The 19553-nt window shown below is 43.8% G+C and overlaps 5 protein-coding genes across 5 annotated transcripts; 2 read left to right on the forward strand and 3 right to left on the reverse strand.

Annotated features, from left to right (window-relative positions):
* The first annotated feature begins 1028 nt into the window (after positions 1-1028).
* LOC102708182 lies at positions 1029-1911 on the forward strand. Its single transcript, XM_040527853.1, has one exon. It carries the CDS (start codon positions 1089-1091, stop codon positions 1722-1724), a length of 636 nt encoding a protein of 211 aa, XP_040383787.1. The 5' UTR covers positions 1029-1088; the 3' UTR covers positions 1725-1911.
* Positions 1912-10054: 8143 nt separating this feature from the next.
* On the forward strand, positions 10055-14477 carry LOC102714857. The gene is made up of 12 exons (XM_006660721.3): positions 10055-10694; positions 10855-11012; positions 11682-11742; positions 11840-11953; positions 12174-12305; positions 12398-12502; positions 12645-13039; positions 13162-13261; positions 13364-13423; positions 13504-13590; positions 13771-13899; positions 14017-14477. The coding sequence occupies exons 2-12, from the start codon at positions 10906-10908 to the stop codon at positions 14314-14316; spliced, it is 1590 nt and encodes a 529-aa protein (XP_006660784.1). The 5' UTR covers positions 10055-10694; positions 10855-10905; the 3' UTR covers positions 14317-14477.
* A 127-nt stretch (positions 14478-14604) lies between these two features.
* LOC102708467 (tetraketide alpha-pyrone reductase 1-like) lies at positions 14605-16387 on the reverse strand. Its single transcript, XM_015841179.2, has 6 exons — positions 16224-16387; positions 15934-16106; positions 15617-15808; positions 15356-15518; positions 15037-15229; positions 14605-14844 (listed from the first exon to the last, which is right to left on the reverse strand). Exons 1-6 carry the CDS (start codon positions 16342-16344, stop codon positions 14694-14696), a joined length of 993 nt encoding a protein of 330 aa, XP_015696665.1. The 5' UTR covers positions 16345-16387; the 3' UTR covers positions 14605-14693.
* LOC102708744 (ubiquitin recognition factor in ER-associated degradation protein 1-like) lies at positions 16219-18025 on the reverse strand. The gene has a single exon (XM_040527406.1). It carries the CDS (start codon positions 17775-17777, stop codon positions 16773-16775), a length of 1005 nt encoding a protein of 334 aa, XP_040383340.1. The 5' UTR covers positions 17778-18025; the 3' UTR covers positions 16219-16772.
* LOC121055308 lies at positions 17807-18969 on the reverse strand. The gene is made up of 2 exons (XM_040527407.1): positions 18028-18969; positions 17807-17876 (listed from the first exon to the last, which is right to left on the reverse strand). The coding sequence occupies exon 1, from the start codon at positions 18951-18953 to the stop codon at positions 18030-18032; it is 924 nt and encodes a 307-aa protein (XP_040383341.1). The 5' UTR covers positions 18954-18969; the 3' UTR covers positions 17807-17876; positions 18028-18029.
* Between the last annotated feature and the right edge of the window lie 584 nt (positions 18970-19553).

A 19553-nucleotide genomic window follows, 5' to 3' on the forward strand; every position in this document is an offset into this window, starting at 1 on the left:
AATTCAAATTTAGATTATAAGCATATAAACAGAAACAAAAAGAAAAAATGAGGATGACAAGCACACATTATTTGCACGATTGCATCAGACTTAAATAGTTGGGTATTGTATCCATTCGTGGGAAGTATATCATATTTTCTATTATAAAAACTTCTAGCTTAATCTGGATGTATTAAAATTTAGTCTTTTATTGAGCTTTTTTACTATTTATCTGTTTTATAATAACTTTCTGTTCTTACCTATATTTATATATATGTTAATAAAAGACATATAGATAAATATAAGTAAATCAAGAAGTTTTATAATATGAAACGAATGGATGATATTAAGATGATATCTCAAGGCGCCACATTGTACTAGTGTAAAATTTTTTTTGCTAGATGTGACAATAACCAAACAATATCCGATAAATTGGCTTAAGTTAGTTACTTATACCAACCAGCAAGCAAAATGTGGTTGTCGCTGTCGCCCAACGCGAGCCGTGACGACGCCAAAAGCTAGCGTTGACGCTCGCCCACCTCTCGCCCAAGTTCACCGATGCTTCGCTCAAGTCTCACGGCGAGATCACCAGTCAAAGCCCCAAAAGAGGTGAGTGAGGTTAATTGTTTGTGTCTTTTTTAAAAAAGATCATATCACATATTTACAAATAAAAAATAATTTGTGAATATAACTTTTATATATATTATTTTTATTGATTTAAAAGCTAACGTTGGAAAATAAACTTTAATAGAAATAATGTAAAATTAATTTTAAATTTAAGTTTAAAAATTTAAATTTTATCTTCGAAATGTAAGCATAGCTGAAAAGATTGGGTGTTCATGGTTTCCCTGACGCCGGACACTGACAGGACAGGATGCATGACGCACTCGCCTGCGTCATCGCACAAAGCCATGGCCGTCACATTCCGCAATGCTCCCACTTTCCCAAGCAAACGCTCGGTGCGCGCGCGCGCTCTCTCTCTCTCACCTATAAAAGCAGCCATGGCGCGCTGCCTCGCCTGGCCATATCCACTTGGAGACTTCGACTTCGATAGCTCCATCCATCTGATACTGACACTGCTCGGGAGAGCTTGCTAGCTGATTCGGTCGATGGGTTCTTGCGCCTCGCGTTCGACGGCGGCGACGGCGACGGCGGCGGCGGGGTTCACCGCCACGGTTGTGTTCCAGGACGGCTCCATGGCGCAGTTCCCGGCGCCCGCCACGACGGTGCGGGACGCGCTGGGCGCCGACGACCACGCGTCGTCGTCGTCGTCTTGCTTCGTCTGCTGCTCCGACGAGCTCCGCTTCGACGCGCCCGCGCGCGCGATGGACGCGCACGACGCGCTCCGGCCGGGGCAGCTCTACTTCGTGCTGCCCCTCTCCGCGCTCCACCGGCCGCTCTCCGGCCAGGACATGGCCGCGCTCGCCGTCAAGGCCATCGCGGCGCTCGGGTCCTCCGCCGCAGCCATCGACGCGGACCGTGCAGCCGGCAGCAGCAGCGTGTCCTCGTCGTCGTCGTCGTCGTCGCAGGGCAAGACCGCGCGCGTCGCCGGCAAGCAGCGGCAGCAGAAGGCTCGAGTGGCGCCGCTCGTCTCCGGCGCCGGCGCCGACCACGCGTACGGCGGAGACGACGCCCAGAAAACTGTGCACGGTGATCGGACGACGGTGGGGAAGGCGATGACCACCATTGCTCGCCATCGCGTCGGATTGCAGAGGCTGAGCGCCATCTCGGAAGGCAGCGAGTGATCCAAACTGGTTACACAAGTTTGATGAACGATTAGTCGTTAATTACTACTTAATCAGTTCGTCGAGTTACTAATTACGTGCTCCCACATTTGTAAATCGAGGAGTCTATACGTGTACAGTCTATTTTCATGTACAGGCAATTTTGATACTGATTCAGTGATTCTTTGAGTTGCTGTTTGGAGTTACTCACCACATTATCGATGGATTTAATGGAGATTTTGATATTTCAATGTTCTAGTTCATGGCAGGCTTAATGCCTTAATTGCAGTCTGAACTCTGAACTCTGAAAGCAAAATTCTCTTTCTCTGCCAATACTTCCATCAGGGCAGAATATAACTCTGATTCTGAAGCTTTAGCCCAACTCAAATGTACATTTTCTGGGCCGAAAAACAAGCCCATCGAGGCTGTTGGAATCGTCGTCAGTTTCAGACTCCAGTTCCAGATTATCCTCTAAAACTCAAAACCTTTTTCTAATCGTTTACAGTAACAAAACTTTCATCAAAAGGCACCATCTTCATTCCCAAAAGTACTGCCCAGTACTTCTTGACAGATGCAAGCTTGTCTTCAGAAGTAAGCACCAAGATTCTTTTCTTTGCCTCCACCAGGTCTTAAAAGCAAACATCATATAATCTCTTTCCATCAAGATCAAGAAAAGATGTACTTTGCGGCATCAAGATTATGGAGTACTTTTTATTCGATCGTGAAAGACCAACAGCAGTAAAGCTGCTAATTCTGTTCAGGATGAATTAGTCATCTGATGCTCATTGGAACAACTCTACCTGTACATTCTCGTTTCTCTGCTCTTAAAAAAGACAGTAGGGTCAAATAGCTCAAAGATTATTAGCAGCTTACTGCATTTGTGTTAGTTGGGAGAAGGTCATTGATATCTATACCTTTTCTTTAATAATACAGACACAATGATGATTATGACAGTAAATCTGGTACCATACCAGTCCTGCTATTGAGATTTTCTTTTGCCGACTAGTCCAATAATCCTACATATGATTGTATATTATTTCATCAATAAGATACTCACTATGTTCTAAATACAAGCTATTAATTTTGTATCGTAATATAAACATTCATGTTGGGTCATATGATTCTCTACCCAATTAGGTACTTCTAAACAAAAATCTACACAATGCCAAATTCAAAATTGATTGCTGAAATGACCGAGAGAGTTTTTTTTTGCCTAACCTTACTATTTATTAAACAATATAAAAATAATATAAGTTACTATAAAACATTTGTAAGGAAAAAGTGGTAAAAAACACACTTATGATCAATTTGTTCCCAGCAATGCCAATGCATATAATTTGTAGTAGAAGCACGTATATTTAGCTAGGACTATCATAACATATATTGATGCCAGGTCGTATATGCGTATGTTCCTTAAGTGATTGCAATATTTACTACATCATCCATTCTATATTATAAAATTTCCTTTGTTGTTATTATAAAAAAATATTTATCGTTAGTCAAATTTATCAATTGACCAATCAATATAGTTTTTATAAACTTCTAAATTCATTAGCATCTACTACCTCCGTCTCGTAATAACTTCATTTTTTGTTTTTCCATGTCCAACGTTTGACCATTCGTCTTATTTGAAAGATTTGTATAAAAATTTAAAAAAATTAAATACGCATAAAGTATTATTCATATTTTATCATCTAGTAAGAATAAAAAATATTAATAAAAAAATTTCATATAAAACGAAGAGTGAAAGCATTGTATAAAATTTCGGGATTTCGGAGGGAGGTGGTAAGTAAATATAAACAAAGATAAAAAGTCCTATCAATAGCATATGCATGCATGCGTGGTGAGTGGTGAGCGTAATTGAAGGATATATAGGTGGTGTTTAGATTGAGAAAATTTTTGGGAGAAGTGTCACGTCAAATGTTTGACTGGATATCGGAAGGGGTTTTCGGAGACGAACGAAAAAACGAATTTCACGGCTAGCCTAGAAACTGTGAGACGAATCTTTTGAGTTTAATTAATCCGTCGTTAGCACATATTGGTTACTGTAGCACTTATAGCTAATCATGGACTAATTAGGCTTAAAAGATTCGTCTCAAGATTTCTTACATAACTGTACAATTAGTTTTTGATTCATCTATGTTTATTTGATGTGATGTTTTTGAAAAAAAAATTTGGAGCTAAACAAGGCCATAGTACCAGAACAAACACAGAACTGACAGCTGAACAACTAGCCGGCGCAGCTAACTAACTGCAAGAAGGTTCCAAATATATATATTTTGGACTACTTTCCATGTAACCATGACACGACGTCGTTGTAGCTGGCGATTAGGACGAACTAATTAATCAGCATCAAGATTCAAGAAGCTGGTTCGTCTGCTGTCGTCAAAAGCTGTGTGCATCCTTGCAAACGCCATCGTCAGGTCCCTAGCTAATTGACCAAACTGTATTATTTGCAGACGAGATTTCCATGGGGGTATGGGAGGAAACCCCGGGCCGATTTGTTGGTTAGGACTAGCCTGTCTCGTTGCCTACCCTCTTAAATTTCATACTTCTACTACTACAGGAGCAGCGATTAATTGGTGTGTTAATTACATACTCTTATTGCAGTGCTGGTGTACTTTTTTGTGATGTGCATGTTGCAATCGTGTAATTGTGAGAATGTATACATGACAACCTCCATTTTTCCGGCACAGTACGTACCTAGTATTAATAAGTACCGAGTACCGGCCCATTCTGCAAGGTGATTGATGTCTTGTTTGCAGATAAGAAGTAGATGGTGAGTAGCCAAATAATGGGAATCTAGAAAAACTGATTTTTTGGCTTTTAGCTTCTAATTTATAATTTATGTATTGATTTTTACTATCTAAATTTAATGTTTGAAGGAGCTGCATATAAAGCTGCAGGTTATAGAAGCTTTGTCTTTGCGTCTGTTTGAAAGAGTTTCTGGCAGCACTAACTTTTTCTAGAATCTAGAGCCCTGTTAAAGAGTCTATTTTATCGTCCAGATTATGAGAATCTGTTGTCGTACAATTTAGAAAAATGACATAGAAACTATAAGTTGAAAACACATTATTTTTTAGATTCTAATAAACTAACTACCTCTTGTTAGTCCCATAATTCTTATCGTTTTAGACAACGGTATGATCAAAGTTTTATAATTTTGACTATTAATAATTTTTAAAATATTTAGTTTTAAAATACTAGGACAATATTTATGGATGAAATGCAAAGAGTACTTTGATAAAAACCAAACAATTGTTTACTTTTTTATAAATATTTTAATAGAAAATCCCAATCAAAAAATGATTTAAAAGATCGCGTCGTTTTTCAAGATCGGGTCGCTGTTTAAAAGAATTATCAAACTAAAACGAGTAATTCCCCGCTGTTTTTCAGAACATTTAAGTTTTCCCGGGCCCTAGAGTGATGTGAACCTGTTTGTTGGAGCACGGATTTCACAGGAGTTTATACGAAATCTCGTACCCTCGTACAAGTAACTACACTTGCATCCTGTATGGTCCCTGACCATACAGCATTGATACTGTCGTCTTTAGGGGGTAAAAGTAAATTGACAGCGATCGTGCTTAAATTTCCTCCGAGCAGGGAACAGTACATGCATGGTACTACTGCATATGCTGCTACTAATTAACACTCATCATTTCATTTCATTTCACTCATTCATTCATTCGTGCGTGTTAATTTTCTCGGTCCCCTGCTGCCGGCCGGCCGGCCTTCGGCTTTTTTTAGTGGAGTTAAGTACGGTTTCAGTCCCACAATTCCACTGGCTGCTTGTAAACTTGTGCATTCGATCAGTCGATCTAAATGAGGATGGCAAGAGTGGGTGGTGTACAGTTACTAAAGTGTTATTAGTACCACTGCATTTCTGCAGTGGCCTCGTTCTTAAGAAGCTTGGGCCATCCTGTGTACTCCTACCAAATTATTCTCACTTTGATCACCTGTCAATTTATCAATACTGTAGTAATGTATGGTACTTCACAATCCCAATATCCGACTCACGAGTGATATCTCTGAAGTTTATGAAAATCATTGCTAAAACTGATAAATTCTGAACATATTTTATGAAAAACAACCGAAATATCCAGCATTTTGTGTTATCGATCTTGTCTGGAAAAGTTTGGATTCTGTGAAAATCAAGATTGCGTTTTTTTGTCTAGAAGAAATATGAAAGATGATATATCATTTGTTTTGATAATTTTTTAATAATAAATGGTAGAATTAACTAAAAGTTAAAATTTAAATATTAAACTATGAACTTGTATATGTTTTTTTATAAACACATAATTTAACGGTTTAAAAAACGTGTATAAAAAACTAATATTGGTATAGAAAAATAACACAACCTAGGCTGGTTTCCATCGGTTTCTGTAAACCCTGCTACTGCGCTGAAGATGATTGGCAGCACAGTATGGGAGAATATATTTTTCCCTTTTTCTTCAGAAAGAGAGTCGCTATAGCGCATAGAGAAATGACAGAGAAAACAAAGGCAGGCCAGTCCCTGTGGTCCTATATATCAATGTCGGTCGGGCCGTCGGCCGGGGAGGGTACGTAGCTGCCTAGTCGTAGCACCGCACGCGCGATGAAATTTCGCGGAGGTTGCATTCGCAAAGCGGTCCGTTGCGTCGCTGGCGATGGCCGCGGATGGGATAGCCGATGGCGAGACGCTGTGTCCTGTTTTTTGGTTGGGCGCGTGGCGGCGTGGGGGCGGGCGACCCGCTGATCCGCCCGTCCACGTAGCAGCAGCACAGTGGCCGCAATGAGTGGATCACTTGGGGGGTTCCTCTGGATCCGGCACCGACACCCCGCCGCACGCACGGCGCTGGCGAGGCGAGGCGAGGCCTGCGCGCGCGGTCCCCCCCACCACCACACGGACGTAAGTGTGCATGGGCTCTGGCGACGCCGACGTGAGTCGCGCGCGGCCGACGCATTGGCGCGCCGTGCGTATGTGCCTCGCCGCCCGCGTTGACGTGCGCCGTAATCTGCCGGCCCGCAGCGACAGCGGATGCGTGCGCGCTCCGAGCCGCCTCCAAAGCTTACCGTTCGGGGCCTCGGGGGCTCGTTTCCACGGCGGTTTTCTCCAACGACGGGGGATACCGGGATAGGCTGCAGGTTGCAGCTAGATTCACGCGTCCGCTATGGTTCAAGCTTAATCTAAGTTTATTTACACCATTCTAAGGGCGTGTGCAAATTATTTTCCTAATTTATAATCTCTTATTTTACGTGCACATGTTTCTTACAATGTTAAGCGGTATTTTTTTTAAAAAAAGGTCAATAGAAATGTTGCCTCAACAATTTATATTATTCTATTTTTATAATTTTTTAAGCAAATACATTAATTAATATATGTTCACGAATCACACTATTTTTATGCGTGGAAGATTAGTTACTAACACCTCTCGCTAAATAAAAGCCTACTATTATTTCTTGGGTCCTGCATTGCCAGCAATGCAACAGAGGATCACTGCATTTTACGAGAAAATTGCCATCGTAATTTCCCGAGAAAGCTACGGACAAATGAGCTTCGATTGCTAGGGACGGATGGAGGCTGCAAAGGTGAGCGGTGGTGCACAGCGAGGTGGATCGGCGATGAGACGGCGATGAGCGGGCGATGCAGGCAACGATGGCGAGGCAGGATGGCGATGCAGGTGGCCAAAAGGGCTCAACCACCTCGATGCAGGGACAAAATCGTCTGCCCATCCTCTAGATTTTCAAAAATAAAATAGAAAATGGTTAAAAGGGAGAAATTGGCAAAGTAGCAGTGTGCATGCGGTCCATATTGGTATTTTAGCGAATCACTGTTTCGGGATGGTATTTCGAAGCCGCGTTTTGAGAATGGCTTAATGTCCATTTTCTCGCCGCTTAAATTACATTGTCTCTCATGGTCTTCTTCTACGAGCAGCAGGGTGTGCGTCATGTGGCATGCCTAGTTGATTTGATTCAACAAAGGTCGTTTTGGTTAGCAAAGTTAAGAGAATTGGGGCATAACATTTTCACTTGCAACAATGAGAAATAAAATGACACTTGAACGAATATCCCCATATATAGAGTGGTAAAACAAAGTTTTAACGACAGCATGATAGCAGTTTTCTCGCTCCAACCGAAATATGACGACGTGGAAAGGTCATTTTGGTCACGGAACAGAAGAACCCACGCAACGCAAGCAAAACGCGCGCGCCGTCGGGCCCGGCCGACGATCGAGCTCGAGCGTGTCGGCAGCCAAACGCAAACGCAGACGGTATCATCAGCACATCGCATCGCACTTGTTTAACCTGGCCACCATCATCGATCATCAAAAAACCTCGCAGCGTTGCTGATGCCAAAATCCCCCTCTCCTTGTACACGTTCGCCATCGCACGCCCAAGGATGCTAGCTCTGGCCGCTTTCTTGTACTGCATCCACAGAAGAGTATACGAGGCGTGATAGAAAGAGAGAAATAAAAAATTACTCTAAAATGTCGCCGCTGTTCGATCCCCTCGGATCTCGGCCCATCCTTGTCGCCCGCTGCGCATCGGCCTCTCTGCCCGAGTTCGTAAACTAATCAACGGAGTAGTAATGACGGCTCGTCGTCGACGAGTATTTTTTTTTTTCCAGCGCATGCAGACTCGCATGCCATGTTGGTGTGTTTCGCCACCAAATGATGCACGGACGGATTACGGGCATTGGCGCGCGAGATGGGGAGATCGCATCGGACTTATCAGGCACGGACCGTGCGAATACACCCTTCTTTTTTGGGTTTTTTTTGCTTGCCACTTTCTTCTGCTCTGGGTTTCACGGCCTCACGAGGGGTTTGGGCGGGGTTTGGCCGGCCGGGGAACGCAACGCAACACGCGGGGGGGTCACTTGCGTGCCGCCAAATCTTGGCAACAGAAGCGTCCCTCCGTCGCAGCTTACTACTCAGGGTCATCTTTTCCCATCAAAAGAAAATACTAAACGATATACCTGTAAATAAAAATTATTTTGTAATGGAATTTTTATATGTGTTTTTTATTGGTCTAAAGGAAAAGGCTAGAAAATAAATTATAATAAAAAATATTAAATTAACTATAAATTTAAAGTTTAAAAATTAAAATTTAGAGATAAGTAGAATCGAAAAGATAAGAGGCGACAACGTCTCGAGTCTGAACCTCCTGCTGCTAAGCTGATGATCACCTCTGTTGCACAGAAAGGTACAGTTGCTCTGTAGTCCTAACGAATCTACGTTTCTCTGTCTAATATACGCCGAAACTTATGTCCCGTCATGGAAAACGTATTAATATATTAGTATATAATTAATTAATTATTAATTATAAAAAATATAAAATAGATTAATATAATTTTTTGAAAACAACTTTCCTGTAAATTTTTTTTTAAAACGTGCGCGCGAAAAACGAGGGGATAAGTTAACTAGCGGGGTGGCAAACGCGGCCATAATCGTGTTACAGGATAAAGAAAAGGAAGGGTGTCAAGGATGTGTTCTAGTTCGGATGGATTATGAATGAAGCTTAGCTCATGGTAATTTCATGAGTGAAGCAGTTTACCAAGTTGACTTAAAATATTTTTTAGGAATATAACTGAAAAAAGTTTATATAAAAATTGTACCATCAAGAAGTTTGAAAAATAACGATAACTCCATAATTCAGAAGAGAAAATAACGTGCCCTAGGGGCCTAAGGTGATTGTCGTGAAATTTCTGCATTTGATAGAAATTTCTGCTTTTATTTGCATCACACAATGGGCTCAATCGTTTCACAGATACAACTGCTTATAAGCCAAAATTTGAATTTTAGAATTTAATTATGGACTTGATTTTGTGGTTTTTTCATTATGATTTGTTTTACACATTTTGCATTTGAGTCGCTATGGACACGTATATAAAAGTTTACCTGCAAATTATTTTTTGTTTGCAAAAACGCGTTTTCGCTTATTCCTTTAAAAAGGAAACGATGGGAGCGAATATACATATTAGTATCGTCATCTAAACCACGTTGGCTACAACCTACAATTTCTCTCCAACAAATCATCTCTAAAGAACATAGTTAGTGACTAACCCCAAACAAAAACAAAAACAAAAAACAAGTTGTGTGGGGGGTGGATACAATGGAATAGGTTTAATCAAAGGTGGTGGACTAGGTAACTTTTGCTTGATCTTCTTGATACCTTCCTTTGCCATAGCAAATCAAGAAAGAAAAAAAGAGAGAGAAGCTAGCAAGAAACCTAAGCCAAATTCCCTAGTTCTCACCTGCCCTCTCCCTCTGCTCCCACCACCTAATAATAGTCTACTCATTTCTGATATCTCCTCCTGCAAAAAGAAAAGGATTTTTCAGTACAGGGGGTTCGGTGGTCGTCCCCTTCCTCCCTCCTCCCTGCTTCTGATGCTGCTCTACCAACTGTAGCAACAGCAGCAGCAGTAGTACTAGTAGTAGTAGCCACCACCACCATTACCTTCTCCATCTCGCCGGCTTGATTACTGATTAGATGTCGTGTTGGAATCGATCGCTGGCCTTTTCCCTGTTCCTTTAGCTAAAGAATTAACGGCGGTGGGGGCAGGCAGATTGATGCCATTGTTCGATTCTTCTTTCTTCCTCCTCCTCCTCCTCCTTTTGCTTCCTTTTAAGCATTGCTTTTTCTGGCCGTCTTTTCCCTTCCCATTTGTTTTGTAGCCTAGCCGCCATAGCCCTTCCTCTCTCTGCTTAATCTTTCAGGCTCGTGGGTTATCTCGAGCACCTCTCATTCCTTATAGTCTTCATCATCTGTGATCTGTGTAGCCTTGTCTGCTGCTTCACCTCCATTGTTGGTTCTTGGCTGCTTGATCTTCTTGGCGTTATTGTCCAAGAAAGCATCTTCCTTTCCTTTGCATGAGCAATTTGAGCTTAGTTCTTTCATTCTTTCATCTTTGGATAATATACCTGGACAGTGATTGAGTGAGTGAGCTAGCTCCCGGCAAAGCTGAGCGTCTGTGCCTTTTCCTGCTTTCCTCATGGACAGCTCACTCTAGGTAAGGGGATACCTGCTGTCAGATTCATCTTCCTAAACGGATAGGCTGCGAATTCAGTCCTGGTAGCATCGTTGAAGCGAGTGGTTACAGTGAGTTCTTGGCCGTGGGGATTGCTCGCATTGTACATGCTCTGGAGTTGACGATTGTCGGTGCTTGTCAGGTTCTTGGTGAGTGGAGCAGAGCCTAGGCTGCTTCTGCTGCTGCTGCTGCCATGGAGAGGCTGTCAAGATCAGGAGTGCTCTCGGAGACGGCGTCTTGCGCCGACACACCGAGGGCAGGGTATTCTTCCTGTAATCTCCAACATCTGCAGTCAAAGAGGTTAGCACTTATCTCAGAGTATATAATGTTCATAAAAAAACTATTTTTTTCATCTGGACCTTGCATAATTTGTAAATGAGTTCCTGCATTGAGCAAACAAGGAGTAATTTAATTGACAGGTTCTGAATTGGGGTTGGGAAAAATTGATGAAAGAGCACAGAAAAGGCAACTAAAGTCTAGGCTCCAATCCGTAATTAAGTGTGCTATGAATCAGAGTCCCATATTCATCCGCACAAAACAGTAATTTTGCCTAACTTTAGTTCAGCATCTAATTAATTTGGCACATTACCCCGCAACCGTCCTCTTCAGTCCACATTGAATACCTCTTGACCACATGTAGTCCTGTACGGTGCCACTGTACATTAATGTTCTGAGTTCATGTTCTACAACTAGAATACCTTTTGACCACATGCTAATTTTATGGTATACTGACACAAAAACAGCTTTGAACAAAGTCAAGCATAAGGATATACTAGTTGTTACAATGATTATTTTTTATATTTCTGAATTTTGCATAATAATGTAGGATCCATGTAATGTCCTCTCTACCTACCTTCTCATATTGTTTTTTTTAGGAGTTCTGACCTATGATGAAGGCTTAAATTGTTGATTTACCTTTCAATTTCTTGTGTGATTTAATTGAATGAAAAAAAAATATTTTCGTTCTAGTATCATGAAGATACATGAAGGTGCATTGGATATATCGCCACGATTCTCCTACTGCAAACCTGTGAGTATGCCATTTTCACTTGATTCCCCATTCTCACAGAAATAAAAAGCTATTATACAGTTACTAGCACTGACGTAGCTTCACATATACTCCACAGAATGCTAAGCAAGACAAGATGCTCCACAGAAGATTTTCACTTAACTTGCCAGAGCATATGCCTGGCCATTACTCCAGGGCAGGAACTGAACGAAGTCAAAAGGCGACTTCCAAGGTCTCACACAACTCCTAGCAAATTGTTTCACTGTTTTCAAACATGACCAAATATGCAGAAATCCATGCCTTGTATTCATGTGAGGTTTACCTTTTTATTCGTAGAACTGTAGACTACAGCCAAAGCTGAAAATAAATAAAAAATATATAATTGGGATGCATGTTAATCTATCGTCATTTATTATCAAAATATTCTTAGTATTGACATTGCATTGCTGCAGTCCATCACAGATTTAGTCGGAGAGATTGCAGCACTTGAGCAGGAGGTCGTCCGGAAGGAGTTGCATCTGCTATCCCTTTATAGAAGAGCATTTGATCAGTATCTATCAGAGTCTGGCAGTGTTACAAGTGAGGTACATTACTTAGTATTGTATACAGATCAGCAGAAATCATCTGACTAGCTGAAGTACAAATTTTCATGTGCTAAGATTAATGCCATTAACAGGTGGATCAAGAATTGCTGAAAAACATTGATGAGGGTGCGCTTCGTTTGAGAGACATCAAGCAATCTGCAGGCTACAACTTACCAACAGTCTCAGATACTAAAAGTGTGCGAACTGTTTATCTTCATTTATTCCATTTTATGAAAATGCAACAGCTTGTTTAAATTATCACAGATGACACCACTATCTCCTTTTAGTAACATGATCTTCATAATTGGAAACATCTGACACAATTCTCGTATATTGCAGGAGGTACCAAGATCACCTTCAAGACATTCCAGTCTTGTTAACTTCTTGAGTGCTTCTATTTCTGAATATGTACCTAAGATGTCTTGCAAACTATCGGAAGACATTCTAGGCTGCATAGCTGCTGTCTACTGCAAGCTCGGAAGCACACCACTGCAAGATGGCGATTACATAACCTCACCCAGTCCTTCTGTTTCATCTTCAAGTACTTTTTCTCCGAGGCATCGCAATGATAGCTGGAGCCCTCGGTACAACTTTGATATCACCCCGAGCCCTAGCCAATATGGATACCAGAAAGAGAATAGTGAACAACAAAACATAGGCATGATAATTGTCCCAAGGATACGAATAGACGCTGACAAGTTTGATTATGCCTCAAAAATGCTTGAGACTATCAGGTAAGCAAATGACATAAGGAAATTATAAAATATGTCACTTACTTAATCACTTAAACCTTTTTTCCATAATGTTAGATGCTTCAATTAGTGAGCTATATATATTTGTTCATATTGTTTCCCAGGTCCCTGATACAGCGACTTGAAAAAATTGACCCAACAAAGATGACACATGAGGAGCAACTATGTTTTTGGATTAACATCCATAATGCTTTAGTAATGCATGTAATTCTCTATACTAAAATCACATCTCACCTTAACTAGTTCTCTATTAACCTTAGAAATCAGAAAATTATATTTAACATGTACTGCTTCGTAATGTGTCAGGCATTTTTGGCCTATGGACTACATGATAAACGCATGAAAAGCACAGACATGATTCTGAAGGTACATCCTATACTCTAGTCTTTAACTTCATCCATTTCGTATATGAATCTTTCTGAGCATTCTGACAAATACATTGGCAGGCTGCGTATAATGTGGGTGGCCAATCAGTAAACGCTCAAATAATTCAGAACTCAATTCTTGGATGCCAATCCCATCGTCCTTCGCTGGTACACCCCATCATTCATTTCCATTAACACGACAAAACATTTTCCTCTGAAATCATTGACAGCATACAAATATCTAAATACAACCTCACATAAGAAGCGCTGTACAAATAAACCAGAGACTGAAAATTTTGTCGGTTGTCGCAAAACTAACACCGGGTTTCATGAAAACCGTTGTCACAGTGGGTTCGGGCGCTTTTCGCACCGACGAAGCGGTCCATGGCAGGGACGGCCAGGCATCCATACACCCTCCAGCATCCAGAGCCCATTGCTCACTTTGCACTCTCCACAGGAGCATGTTCAGATCCACCTGTAAGACCATCACCCACACATCTGATCAGACAGAGCACATTAGAAGCTGACAAAAACCTTCTCATGTGATGATCAAATCTCACTGTGACACCGTGAAACTGGTCATGTGTTCTGCAGGTGAGGCTGTACACTGCGAAGAAGGTGCACCAGCAGCTGGAGGTGGCCAGGGCGGAGTTCATCCAGGCGAACGTGGTGGCGAGGAGGCAGGTGCTGATGCTGCCCAAGGTGCTCCACTACTACGCCAAGGACGCGGCGCTGGAGCTGCGGCACGTGGTGGAGCTGGTGTGCGAGAGCATCTCGGAGGCGCAGCAGAGGGACATCCAGCTCTGCCTCCGGAGGAGGATCGACAAGTGCGTCGAGTGGCTGCCCTACAAGTCCTCCTTCAGATACCTTCTTCATAGGGATCTGGCTGAGTAATCATCTTCTTCTTTCTCTCTTTCTTTTCTTTTCTTTTCTTTTTTTTTTGGCTTTTTTGGTCCAATGGATCATGGATGGATGTGCTGTCAATTGTTCATGGTGTAATCATAGATGGATTTGTGGTGTGTGCATGGATGGGTTTGTGTGTGTGTGTAAATACAGGCGATTTGCGAGTTTGTGAATTGTGATCGCTTTTTAGTCAGGGCAATACTGGTTGAGTCTGATTAACCATCATCCAAAGTGAAAGAAAGCAGGGCATTACATTTAGTAAGGGGTCTGACATGCGAATTATGGCAAGGGAAAGACATTAAGTGGGGTCACAATTCAAGTTCGCTTGGCTATGGGTTTATTGGTATTTTTGCCCAAGATCTCTTGTATTATAACGGGCACTCCAGCAAGTGGCCCTGATTTTTCAGTGACTCGACACAATCACCAAACATCTCTTCAACTCCTTTGAACTTCAAACCCAGCTCCTGGATCTTGGATGTGTTCAGCTGATATGACTGCTTTCCATAGGGGCTCCTCAATCTGCATAACAATTCGTGGAATGTTTTTCAGTACAAAAATATGTCCAAAAATACAGTTAATCTGCATAGCAATTCCAAGATATGTGTTTCAGCGGAAAAAAAAGGGTCTAAAAATACTGTTAAAAAGGAAGATTCCAATTAAGTACTCAGGTTGCTTGTAAGCATCAGGGATGCAATTGCGCAATTGACTGACCTCCTTGGGACGGGAAATACTGGGAATTGTTTTGCAAGTAAAGCGACTAATTCATTGTTGTCCAGAACAACGGAGTTGCAGAGATATCTCCCAGTAGCCTGAGGTGTTTCGTACACTAGAATGTGGCAGCTCGCCACATCGTCGATGTGAACATATCCCATTCGCCCATACGAACTGAACCTCTGTGTGTCACCTGCAAGATCATATTATTAGCTGAGCAGCTACGAAGGATTAACGTTTAAATAAAAAAAATACTAGAAGAGAAAAGCACTGCAACCTTTCCAGAGATAAATGATGATATCAGAAGAAACAAAAATACCTTGGAGTAAGCCAAGGATATCTGCAGCAGTGACAGATAACTCATGGGATAAACTGGGTCCGATCACAAATGATGGAAGAACAGTCACCAAGTCAATGTTATTCTCCTTGGCAAACTCCCATGCTGCCTTCTCTGCAGATATCTTTGCCAGGGCATACCATAGCTTCATGCACATAAAGAGTAGCATTGTCAAGCCAAGGTTTAAGGGTCACACAGGTGTAAACTGTGAACCAAAATGGAGTTTGGGCTATTCTATACAACCTGTAGCTTTTCGCAGAGTGGCACAGAGCTCCATACTGTTTCATCAAGTGAGATTTGTGCATGTTTAATCTCATCCCTGATTCTTACCGCAGATGATGAAGATGTAAGAACAACCCTTTTGAGAAATGGATTCTTCTTGCACGATCTTAGCACGTTCAGAGTACCATTTATCGCAGGAATGAGAGTTTCTTCCTGCAACAAGAATAGCACGCACCACTCAATGAGATTGTAGTAGGATAATTCAATAAAGGAAACATTCAGAAGTGCCATAAAAAGGCAAAGATACAGCAAATTATTTAAAAGCAAATCTATCATGCCTTGCAGTTGGAATCAGATTTGGAAAGGACAGGTGATGCAATGTGAAAGATGCCCTCACAAGCCATCACAGCATCATCAAAGCTTCCTTCTTCCAACAGATCAGCTCTCACAAGTTGCAGCCTCTCGTTTGCACCTGGTAATCTCCAAAGGTGTGACACTTTTTTGTGATTGCCTGTAAAATTAACCAAAACAAACACATATCATAAACACACAGGCGTAACTTGTAAGTAGTAATGATCATAAGCAATGTCGTAATCAGGAGAAATATTACTAGCATAGAGATTATTACCTGGGTCTCTCACAGTTCCAATCACATGATATCCAGCCTCGAGAAGCCTTTTGATAAGCCAAGAAGCAACGAAGCCTGAAGCCCCAGTTACACACACTTTGCCCTTGGATGAGATAACCATTTTCTGAAACTGGAAATGATGATGATGATGATGAAGTATGAAGCAAATCAACCTCCTCATATAAGCACTGCAATGAAATCTCCTAGAGAAGAAAGATCAAGATCAAGAAATGTGCATCACCTCATTTTCGTGATCATAATTAACTAATGCAGAATCGGGTTGGTTGAGGGTAGATTCAGTAGGAATCTTTCTGTAGGTAGGGAGTTGGTAGCATAGGTTAGCAATGAGTTATGCTTGACATCGAGAGAACTCCATATAAGATCAAGCAAATAGTAGGTTCCAGGTAATCCTCAAAATTCATTTTTCTGAAAATGATAAAGATACACATGCCTACCAGAAACTCAATGTAAGAAACAAACGAATGGTTCAGAAAATTTAACTGTAATAATTCTCTCAACAAAAATAATCTAATAATAGCAGCTATAATTTCATTTCAATGAGTAGCTTTTCCCAGAAAATGCTTGGAACTTGGGCTTCTCCTTCTTTGGAGGTTGATCAGCTCGATCAGGAGCCTTTTCTGGTTGTTTGCTACTGCTTGTGTTCGAACCGAAAACAACCTTCCCTTTTTTCTGACGTGTAGTGGAGTTGCTAGCTCCTGAAGATGCAGGAGCCACTGTCTGCTGATTCACCTTCTTGTTTGAGCCTGAACTTGCAGCAGCAGGAGGAGGGATTTTTGCTGCTTGTGGTTTTAAGGCCTTGCCATCCAACCGATTCCCTAAGCCAGGGAATGCTCTGAATTTTGGTTCATCTTTGACAGCATCATCTTTAGCTTCAGAAGTCACCTTGCTTGCAGGAACTGATGGTTCCTGCCGCTCAACTTTTTCAGGTTCTCTGTAATCGAGAGGAGGTGCAAAATCCACCTCACAATCCGTGTCGATGATGCAAACAGCTGGTGCCGGCTTCGTCTCCACGATGTCGATGTGATACTCGTTGTTGTTGTAAGCCACCATGATAGTGTCGCCGGTGGTCAGGCAGGTGAAGTTCCTCAGCGTCTTCTCCAGGACGGCCTTGGGGTTGGCCGTGTCGAGGAAGTCGCCGGTGTGAGGCTGCAGCTTCACGTAGGTGCCCTTGGGGAGGCTGACGCTCTTGACGCCGACGAGGTCGCCCTCCCTGACGCCCATGTTGCGCATCATCCACCCCGGGATGACCACCACGCCGTCCTCCGCCACGAACTCCAGCACGCCGCAGTGGGAGACCCGGCGAGCGGCGCCGGCGGCAGCGGCGGCGTAGCTGCTGTGGCGCGAGAGCTCGAACAGCATCGGGAACTCGACGTCGAGGGAGGTGAGGCGGTGCAGCGCCGACGCCGGCATGATCACCTTGTCCCCGCTTTCCAGGTGCGGCTTGTTAATGGTCGCTGGCGAGCAGCAGCGGTACGTCTGCTCGAACCTTTTCTCTCCATTGTATCCGAAGCCCTCGAGAATTCGGGAAAACATCCCGTCGTTCTGGCTGATGAGTCGCCCGCGGCGGCGGCGGCGGCTGGCGGATCACCCTTCACTGATCGATTGCAATCACACGGAGCTGAGAGATCGGAGCTGCGAGGGGGCGACTTATGAGGGCAGTTCGAGGATCCGAACTAGACGAGGAGAAGGATTCCGAGACGCGGATGGGTAGGAGAAGAATTCGCATCGCAACCATATCCAATTCGTGTAATCTAAAGCATTTGAACTCGAGAGGAAGACGTACGCTCAATCCGATTCGAGTTTTCGGTTGTTTTCGGAGGAGAATTTCGCGGCGAGAGCGTCGAGAACCCCATGGAAGCTGCTGAACCTGGCGCTCACGACGTCGACCTCGATGCCGAGCCTCCTGACGCCGTTGGCGGTGACCGGGCCATGCGCGGCGACGATCATGCCTGGCCAGCGCGCGCGCAGCCGCCGCCAGCTCCACCCCGCGGCGTCCAGCCCCTTGAGCAACCCCTCCACCTCGGCCGTGCTCGTGAACACGATGGCGTCGGGCGCCGCGGCGTCCGCGGCCACCAGTGCCTCCGCGCAGCGTGGCCCCGCCCAGGACGTGATGTACGCCGGCGCGCGCACGGCGACCCAGCCGGATGCCTCCAGAGCGGCGAGGAAGCCCGGCACGACCGACGGCTCGCGTAGGCCGACGACGTCGGGGACGGGGCAGAGCACGCGCCGGCCGGACCCGCTCCCCAGCGCCTCGACGAGGCCGGCCGGGGTGGGGACGTCGGGAACGAGGACCGACACCCTCCCGGCGGCGGCGTCGCGGCAGAGCCTGGAGAGGAACGCGCCGTCCAGAAGGTCGGCGTCGCTGCCGAGCGCCGCCACGATGAAGGGGAGCGCGGAGGCCACGGCGTCCGAGATAGGTGTGTGCCGCGCGGGGGAGGACGGGAGGGCGCGGGAGAAGGCGGAGATGCCGGAGCGGGAGGTGAACGCGAGCGCGGCGAAGGGGTCGAGTGCGCCGGGCGTGACGAAGGGGCGGAGCAGGTCGGGGTTGTGGGCGCGGATGGCGATGGTGGGGACCGGGAGCGGCTGCGCGCCGCGCTGCCGCAGGATGGCGTGGAGCCGGCCGCCATAGCCGCCGCCACCGGCGTCGGTCTGCGGCGTCGTGAACGCCACTCGCCGCCCGGCCAGCGACAAGGGCTCCGGCTGCGCCATCCCTTCCGTGAGCTGCTGCAGCTTTCGCGTGCGGTTCAGATTTCAGAAATTCAGATATGAAGAACTCAAAAACAGCTTCCATTCCATCCTTTACCTTTGGGCGCCTTATGAACATAAACGAGAAGGAGTTTTTAAAATTAAATTTCAGAGTTGGTTTTTAGCTTTTTCATGGAATTTGCTGTTAAATCACGAATAATATGAACCATACCACCCTCGTCTTTTTGATTTTGCTGGTGCCTATAAGATAAAATTTAAATTTTGAAACTTAAAATTTTATTTTAAAGTCTTTTTCATGAAATTTATTTTCCAACCTTCCTTTTAATCACTAAAAGTACATATATATAGAAATTTTATTTTTCGTTTACAAATATATCGTTTGACAATCACACCTACGCAAGTTTATCTATAAATTATTTTTTTAATCACTACTCGTACTAAACAGATGGCAAGATTGAATATTGCAACACGTCTGAATTCTATCGGATAGCCTAATGCACGTCGACGAGATAACCACTTACACCGGCAAATTCCCTGCTAATCTAACGCGTAGATTTCTTCAGCAGTCGGCTAAGTAATTTGCAGCGGAACAGTTTCCCAGGA

The sequence above is a fragment of the Oryza brachyantha genome, chromosome 9 (assembly GCF_000231095.2).
Source record: "Oryza brachyantha chromosome 9, ObraRS2, whole genome shotgun sequence".
Lineage (NCBI taxonomy): Eukaryota > Viridiplantae > Streptophyta > Magnoliopsida > Poales > Poaceae > Oryza > Oryza brachyantha.

Bases quoted from the DNA above. Each gene is read 5' to 3' on its own strand.
- LOC102708467 (XM_015841179.2), bottom strand. From the start codon at position 16,344: ATGGTTATCTCATCCAAGGGCAAAGTGTGTGTAACTGGGGCTTCAGGC. The intron at 16,107-16,223 runs GTAATAATCTCT...TTAATTTTACAG, and splicing joins TGGAACTGTGAGAGACCCAG to GCAATCACAAAAAAGTGTCA. The intron at 15,519-15,616 runs GTTGTATAGAAT...ATGTGCATGAAG, and splicing joins CACTCTGCGAAAAGCTACAG to CTATGGTATGCCCTGGCAAA.
- LOC102708744 (XM_040527406.1), bottom strand. From the start codon at position 17,777: ATGTTTTCCCGAATTCTCGAGGGCTTCGGATACAATGGAGAGAAAAGG.
- LOC102714857 (XM_006660721.3), top strand. From the start codon at position 10,906: ATGGAGAGGCTGTCAAGATCAGGAGTGCTCTCGGAGACGGCGTCTTGC. The intron at 11,013-11,681 runs GTTAGCACTTAT...TTTTCGTTCTAG, and splicing joins CAACATCTGCAGTCAAAGAG to TATCATGAAGATACATGAAG. The intron at 13,591-13,770 runs GTACACCCCATC...CCGTTGTCACAG, and splicing joins AATCCCATCGTCCTTCGCTG to TGGGTTCGGGCGCTTTTCGC.
- LOC121055308 (XM_040527407.1), bottom strand. From the start codon at position 18,953: ATGGCGCAGCCGGAGCCCTTGTCGCTGGCCGGGCGGCGAGTGGCGTTC.
- LOC102708182 (XM_040527853.1), top strand. From the start codon at position 1,089: ATGGGTTCTTGCGCCTCGCGTTCGACGGCGGCGACGGCGACGGCGGCG.